The 8,316-nt window shown below is 40.3% G+C and overlaps 1 protein-coding gene across 3 annotated transcripts in view; it reads left to right on the top strand.

The window, feature by feature from the left end:
- Positions 1 to 142: 142 nt before the first annotated feature.
- CUNH6orf89 (chromosome unknown C6orf89 homolog) overlaps positions 143 to 8,316 on the top strand; it is a 35,557-nt gene continuing 27,383 nt past the window's right edge. Inside the window, exons 1-3 of one of the 3 annotated variants that reach the window (XM_025862319.2) lie at positions 143 to 273; positions 5,178 to 5,220; positions 5,693 to 5,788. Coding sequence is in view for 2 of the 3 variants with exons in the window: in XM_025862317.2 (XP_025718102.1) it covers positions 5,247 to 5,260; positions 5,693 to 5,788 (110 nt within the window). In the remaining variant the exon portion in view is untranslated. Of the gene's footprint in view, positions 274 to 5,177; positions 5,261 to 5,692; positions 5,789 to 8,316 lie in introns of all 3 variants that reach the window. The other 2 variants (XM_025862317.2, XM_025862318.2) reach the window with 2 other exon arrangements.

The raw sequence follows: 8,316 nt of genomic DNA, 5'->3' as shown, positions 1-8,316 counted from the left end.
GAACCTGACGCCAGGGGGAGCAAGAACCCGTGCTCTCCAGATCTCGCGGGAGTTGCTCGCGCGCCTGCGCGCGCGGTAACGTCGCGGGTTCTGTTTCTGACGGAAGCGCGGGGCGTGAAGAAGGAGCTACCCTAGAGCGCGCGGCCTCTCCTGTGGCGTGGGAGTTGCTTCCGGGTTGCACGCCCGGAAGCAGGAAGTTGTCGGCTTACCCTCCTTGCCCGGCGGCTGCTGTCCCCGAGGCGGGAGGAGCCCGAGAGGGCGCGGGCCCCGCATGTGAGTGACTGGGGCCCGAGGCCGGGAGGGGGGGAGGCCGCGCTGTGACAGCCTCACCGCCGCCGCGCCCGTCTGTGACATCCTCGAGCAGCCCCTTGCCCCTGCGCAAACGCTTTTCCTGAGCCTCAGGTGTTTCGCAGACTATCCCCGGCAACTTCCCCCTTCGCCCCCCCGCCAGGATCGACTCCCTTAAGACCTCTTTTCTTTCCTTGGCTCCGTGGGGCCGAGTAAAGCGAGGTTGACCTTGCTTGAACCTGTTTCGCAGGCGTCACGGCAGTGTCCACAACACGATTGGCGCCAGCGAAGTCTAGATTTCACTGTCCTTTTGACGGATTTCTAATTTTTTTTGTATATTGGGAGTAGATTTCCCGCTCCCCCCAACATCTTTTTCTAATAATTGTCAAGAAATTTTTTTTTAAGTGTGGACTTGGTATGTGATAACCGTAGCATCTAAGATTTCAGAAAGTTGATGACTTGGTTTATTGACCCGATGAACTTGTTTGTAATCACTTTTTAGTACAAAAATCGCCTGCCTTGTGTTCCATAGTGTCTTAAGACCATTAATCCTGCTGTCACACCTTTTCCTGTTTTTTTTTTAATTTTTTTTTAATTTTTATTGTATTTATTTATTTATTTTTTAACACCTTTTCCTGTTTAAGAGCCTGCATAGCCTTGGTATTCACGAGTACACTTAAAATATTCAGTCATCATTTTATACTAGAAACTACTCCCAGATACTTATTATTCTGACTTTTTCTGGTTGCCATTTGGTTTTCCCATGGTGGAATCCTCTATGGGCATTTCTCCCTTAATAAAAGTGTATATTTGAGTTTATCACAATTTCTTTTCTAAGGAACAACCCAAATGCAACTTTGCTACATTGAAGGTTTGACTGAAGTTCACATAGTCCAACTTGCATACCAAAGAGTTTGCCCAGTTAGGCCTTTCTGCTTTGGACCAAAACAACTTTCAAGACCCAGTTTGAATCCCTGTTCCTCTATAGCTGCCCTACACCACCACAGATTGTCTAAATGGGAGGTTCCTAATCTGCTCATCTAAATCCTTCTTAGGTTGATATATTTTTAAGAGTAAGAATAAAAGTTAAAATGAATAAAGCGTTAGGTAAATTAGTTTGGGAAAAGAATGATCACTTTAGGTCCTTTCTATAAATTTGCTTAGTAGACATTGATCAGGTTCCATGTCCCTGAGGTGAATTTCCATGCCTGTTTTTAGTTTCTTCTGTTATTTTCTCCATTTATCTTTGGTTTCAGGTGTTAACAAAAATTCAAATGAGTAAATTTTAAAGATATAATTGGCTTTATTAATCAGTTCATTCATTAGGCAGCATTCCCAGTCTAGCAAGTAGAGGGGAGCTCCTAAGGGCTACAGAAAAGGGAAGGTTTTTAAAGGTAGAGAGAGGGGCGCCTGGGTGCCTTAACCGGGTAAGTGTCCAACTCTTGATTTTGGCTCAGGTCATGATCTCAGGGTTGTGAGATTGATCCCTGCGTTGGGTTCTACGCTCAGCAGGGAGTCTGCTTGAGATTCTCCTTCTCCCGCTCCCCCCTCCTCCAAAAATAAATAGGGAGCACCTGGGTGTCTCAGTCATTTAAGCGGCTGCCTTCTGCTCAGGTCATGATCCCAGGGTCCTGGGATCAAGCCCCGCATCAGGCTCCATGCTTCGCGGGGAGCCTGTTCCCGCTCCCCCTGCTTGTCCTCTCTCTGTCAAATAAATAAATAAACCTAAAAAAATAATAACAAATAAATTAAAATCTTAAAAAAAAAAGGTAGAGAGAGTAGAACAAAGGCTTTTTTTTTTTTTTTTTAATTAGGCAAGGTCACTCTCCTAAGGGGAATGGGATGAGTTCTATCAGTAAATTTTCTAGCGCTGACCAGAAATTCCATGTTGACTGGTTAAAGTTCTAAGGGATTTGAAACTGTAGTTAGGTTAGGTGTTAAGTCTTGGTTTACTGACTTAACCTAAGGGACACCATTTGGGGCCTGTGATTTTCTTTTTAACACAAGAAACAATTTAGTGTGAGGCGACATGGCAATAGGTATAGTATAATACAGAGTGATCGAGTTGTGTTTAAGGTTCAAAGGACAAACATCAAGGCTGGAATAAGGAGTTCACTCATTTGAAAAGCATGGGAGCTAGACTTTGTAGGCAGAGGAAATTATTTGTACAAAAGCAAAAAGATATGAAATGGTATGTCAGTGAAGCATGTGAGGAAGGAATGGGAGATGAGACTGAACAGGTAAGCAGTGACCAGGTCATAAAGGGCCATGCTAATAAGTAATTTGGACTTCATCTTATAACAATTATTAAGTATTAAATTTGGGTACCGGGACACATGTTTTACATTCATCATCTTGTAATCCCTGAACAACAGTGTTAGAAAGACACAATCATCCCCATTTTATAAAATAATGAAAACTCTGTGGCTTAGATTAAGTAGTATCTCATGGCTACATAGTAGATGGAAGATCAAATAATTGTCCAGCTTTTTCCAACTCCGTTGCCTTCTTAACCCACTGTCTACCTTGTTCCACAGCAGGGCATGGAGATTCAAGGAAGTTGCTTTATTTTATTTATTTATATGTTTATTTATTTGAGAGGGAGAGAGAGAATCTTAAGCAGGCTCCACACTAGGCCGCAGGTCTTGATCTCACAACCCTGAGGAAATGACCTAAGGCAAAATCAAGAGTCGGACACTTAACCAACTGTGCCACCTAGGAGCCCCTCAAAGAAGTTGCTTTAAAGAGATGAGTAACGTGAACCAATTTGTGTTTCAGAAAAATTTGTGGAGAGAGTAGAGGATGGATTGGAGAGGAGAAGGAGGACTGGAAGTATAGAGATTAATTATATCTTTGTGATGGTCCATGGGAGAGATGTTGAGGGCCTTAACTGCCATTATGTAGAGCTAAAGAGGAGATGATGAATGTGGGAACTATACAGGGGGTGGAATTGAGGATTTAGTGATTGGTTCATTGGTGTGTTTGAGGAAGAAGGAAGAGAGGTTTTTAATTTGGAGAACTGGTGTTTCCAGTAATTACAAAGCAGAATATGGTAGGAGAAATGGGTTACAGGGGGAAAATCGTCAGTTATGGACACATTACATACAGGGGACAGTAAGAAATTCTGGCCGGGGTGTCTGGTAGATAGGTAGATGGATGGTTTTGGAGTTCTGGAAAGTTGTAGACTGGAGAAGAGATTTGGGAATCACTAATAGATGGTGGTTAAGGCCACAGAGGGAATGAGAAGATCAAGGACAAATGTGATGAATACCGACATTCAGGGGTATAGTCTCTGAGAAAAGAGAATTGTGCCAAGGTTTGAGAGCACTTGAGGGAGAAAATGAATAGCAACAGCAGCTTTTGCAGAGAGGTCAGGTAAGGTGATAGTTGAGAAAACATCCTTTGGACTTGGCATGTAGAGAGCTATTGGTGGCCTGAGTGAGAGCAATATCGGTGTGAGCGGGGCAGAAATACAATTTCAAGAGGTTAATAAACAAATGGAGACCTGAGAAAAAAGGTGAAGTGATGCCTTTTTTTTTTTTTTTTTAAGGAGCTTGGCTATGAAGGGAGGGTGAACATGAGCACTGGAATTCTAGGGAGGAAGGGTTTGTTGTTGTTTTAATGGTAGAAACTAGAAAAGGTGAGGATAAGACCAGGTAAAAATAAGTTTTAAAATGTGGGGGTTACTGCTTCAAATATGTTAATACCATAAAGGACAAAAAAAAAAAAAAAAAAGCGCCAGGATCTGTTCTAGATTTAAATAGACCAAAGAGAATTGACAGCTAGTTGTGATGTGTGACTATTGATTGGATCCTGCGTTTCTAAAAAACTATAGGGCGTTTTTTTAACAGAAATTTGACTATGGAGTGGATATTAGGTAATCTTAGCGAGTTATTTTAGTAGGTATGATAATTTTGCTTATGATTAAGTAGAGCAGTGTCCTTATTCTGAGGAGATGCATGCTGAAATATTTAGAAGTGATTTCATGATGTGTCACAACTGATTTTTAAATGGTTCTGGCAAAAGCAGAGAGGAGACAGGTAAAGCAAATTTGGCCAAACGTTAACAATCAATCTAAGGGAAGGATATACAAGTGTTTATTGTAGTAGTTCCGTTTGTCTGGAGGCTTGAAATTTTTCAAAATAAGCGGTTGGAAAAAGTGGAAGAGGCATATTTTCAGTGAGCGAAGAAAGTATCAGACTCACCAAGTTTCACTGGACAAAGATGTCCAGAAAGAGGACTTAGTCAAGTGATGCTAAAACTACAAAAAAGTAGAATTCCCTTAGCTGTAAATTTTGAGCACTTCTACATTTTTAAATTCCTGCTCTTTTAAGTCCTATTCTTTTAATGTTCATCAACTATTTTTCCTTTAAATATGTTTATTTTTCCTTAGCGGTTTTTATTACAACCCAAAGGCTGCGTTTTTTTCATTTTAGTAGAACATCTTCAGTTAATGGGAATCACTGGATAAAATAGAATGGAATTTGTTCATAACACTAAGGAATGGATTATCATACTGCATAGCTAGCGTAATACTAAAGAACCTAGTACCAGAAAAAGAAAATTTGATATTACTCGGGATATTGTCCCCACTTTTGAAGATTAGGGCTTCCCCTTTCATGTTTTAGCTAGATGCATCAATATGGCATCTCAGAGTTGCCTAACTTGGCACAGCTGTTTAGTTTGGAAAACTGAGAACCTCCAGGGTGATGTCAAATCAGTGTTTAGGACATATTTATAACCATGAAAGAATTCTGTATCAGACAGGGCAAAGCAAAAGTTTACATTCAGTGTGACCTCTTAACCTGTTTTCTGCTTTCAACATTTTTATTGATAAGTTCTATCAGAGTCATTCGATCAACTATGCCTCTGTCCTGTTTTTTTCCTAGACTGAGACCCAGAAGGAATTGTGGAGAACATCTCATCGGAGCTGTCAGTGGCTTCCTTCTATTCCTGAGATGCTCCTTCAGAAGTGAACAGCCTCCTGGCTTACCTCCCCCCTCACCTCCACCCCAGCCTCCCTTGAAAGCAGAATTTCTTAACCTTAGCACTCTTAGCAGTTTGAGTGGGACAGTTCTTTGTTTTGGGGGGGGGGGCTGTCCTTGTAGGATGTTTAGTCTTTACCCACTAGATGCTAGTGGTGCCCCTCCAGTTGTGACAATCTAAAATGACTCCAGACATTGCCAAACGTCTCCTGGGGAGCGAACTCATTCCTACTTGAGAACTGCTATTCTAGAGCAGTGTCTCCTAATTGGGGGTGTGCCTTTACTCAACAGGGAAGAGTTTGAATACTTCTGCACCTGGATCCCACTCCCAGAGGTTCTAGCAATTCATTATGTCCAGGGTGGTGCGTGATACCTTGATTTTCATAATTCTGCTAGTGACCTTGCCTGTGCCCTCGCAGGTATAAGCCACTGTTAGAAGTCAAGCTCACTCTTTGGAACTTCCCTCTGTGGCAAAGCTCATTCCTGCCAGAGTTGGATCTTCTTTCTTTCTGGAGGTAAAGGAATTGCCATCAAGGCTCAGCTGATTTCACTCAGTCCCCTTGTGCTTGATGCTTAGCCGTGACTTTGTGTTTGATTTTTTTTTTAAGGGACAAGATTTTTTTTTTTTTTTAATATAAATCCTTGTGTTGAGGGCTGACTTTCAGATCACAGCAAGGGAGCTGCTTTGCTAGTATGAAATCCCAACCCAAAGGGATATTTTTTGTGTGGTTTATTAACATCATATCTACTAGATGCCATACCCCTCCAGTGTGACCATCAAAAATGTCTCCAGACTTTCCAAATGTCCCCTGTCCTGAATCACCCCCAGTTGAGGACCACTGGTCTAACCAAAGCCAAAAGGAGGACTTATTATAAAGATTCCTATATGCTCTTAGAAACTTTATGTAATTATTAATAATGACCCTTCCAGTGATTTGGGAAATGTGCCAGAATCTCAAGAAGGGTGTACAGTTTGCAGAAATATATTCAGTATCATAATACCATTGTATACTTGAATTATAAAAAAAAAACCCTCTTGTTTTTGCAGTACAAACTGGGGGTTTGATGAGATGTTTATGTGTATTAAAAGTAGGCAGAGGTTTACGATGGTAGGTAGTTCTCCTCACTTGCACTTCTGTTCCCTTCACAGTTCACAATAATGTGATGTTATCTGCTGCCTGAGGGATACCTACATGTGCCCCACCTTCCAGCAGTTTCAAATTTTTTACTGGAATTTTTTCTAGAATTCTGACTGCTCTCTTTTCTGGTCCTTTACTGAATTTTAATGGATTTTGACCGGATATTGTTGGGTAATTAATTGTAGTTTGAACATTATCCTTGCTTGCTTATAGAATGTCTGTTAATTTCAACAGAATAATGCTATCTCTGGAATCACTATTCACAAAATCACGATGTGAAAAATATTGTTAATAAGTTACTGCTTTATTCTTTTTCCAGGAATCATTGTAGTTGATCACTTTTCCAGTTCTCAACCACCAAGTTGTGATAATTGAGGGACATGGTGGTGTGGTTTCCGCACTGCCAGCTCAGAATAGGAAAATACTTGGTAAGGGAGGCAGCATGCATAAAGGTTAAAAGCATCAATCCTGAAGTCAGGCACACTTGACTTCACATCCCAGCAAGTTATGGAAACTTTCTGAGCCTTAGTTTCAGTATCTGTGAAATGGGATTAATCACACCTACCTTTTGGCAAAACGAAAGCAAAGAAAGAGAGACAAACCAAGAAACAGACTCTTGGCTATAGAGAACAAACTGATGGTTGCCAGAGGGGAGGTTGGTGGGGGGATGGGGGAAATAGGTGAAGGGGCTTAAGAGTACACTTAACCATGATGAGCACTGAGTAATGTATACAATTGTTGAATCATTATATTGTACACCTGAAACTGGTAGAACACTGTATGTTAACTATACTGGAATTAAAATTAAAAACTTAATAAAAAAAGTCACACCTACTTTCTGGGATTGCTGTGATGATTTACTAAGATAACGTTTCTAGAGTACTTAGCACAGTGCCTGGCATATAGGATGGCATAACAGGAAGTGGTAATAGAGGAATACATACAAGTCTTTAATTTCTAATGAATTGAGTTTTTCTACCTCCTGAAGTCTTCATCTACTCTTAAAATTTTGGAGCTAGAGGGAACTTTGCAAACCTCCTAGTTCAGTCCTTTTATTTTTTGGATAAGGAAACAGACCAAGTGACTTAGCCAGATCATAGCAGTGTAGTATAATAAATGCTACAACAGGCGTATGTTCAAATTCTATAAATATACATTTTAAAAACGTCTTTATGGAGCTTTAATTTATATACCATAAAATTTACCCATTTGAAATGTATAATTCAGTGTACATTTTTAGTATATTTGCAAAGTTGTGCGACTATCACCAATTTAAGTTTAGAACATTTTTGTCACTCTAGAAAGAAACCCTGTATCTATTAACAGCCACTCTTCATTCTTCTCCTCTCCCTCCCCTGGATAACCACTGATTAATCTACTTCCTGTCTCTATAGATTGCCTCTATTCTTGACTTTTTGCATTTTATTAATGCAGTCTTATGTGATCTTTTGTGACTGTCTTCTTCCTCTTAGCATAATATTTTCAAGGTTCACCTATGTTGTAGCATGGATCAATATTTTACTTCTTTTTATTGTCCAGTAATATTTCATTGTATGGATATACCACATTTTATCCATCCATTCAGTAGTTCATGGACATTTGGATTGCTTCTATTTTGGAGCTATTATGAATAATGCTGCTTGGATATTTGTATACAAGTTTTTGTGTGGAAATACGTTTTACATTCTCTTGGGTTCATACAAGTGGAATTACTGGATCATATGATAACTGTGTTTAAATTCTTGAGAAACTGTCAAACTTTTCCAAAGCAGCTGCACCGTATTATATTCTCACCAGCAATGTACAAGGGTTCTAGGTGCTCACTATCTTTGCCCCCTTAGTATCTTATTTTTTTATTAGAGCCATTCCAGTGGTTGTGAAGTGGTGTCTCGTTGTGGTTTTGA

This window comes from Callorhinus ursinus, unplaced genomic scaffold, assembly GCF_003265705.2.
Source record: "Callorhinus ursinus isolate GAN/ISIS: 27379988/994484 unplaced genomic scaffold, GSC_fseal_2.0 scaffold59, whole genome shotgun sequence".
NCBI classification, from domain to species: domain Eukaryota; kingdom Metazoa; phylum Chordata; class Mammalia; order Carnivora; family Otariidae; genus Callorhinus; species Callorhinus ursinus.
The sequence above is the reverse complement of the archived record's forward strand: the minus strand, read 5'-3'. Positions and strand labels throughout refer to the sequence as shown.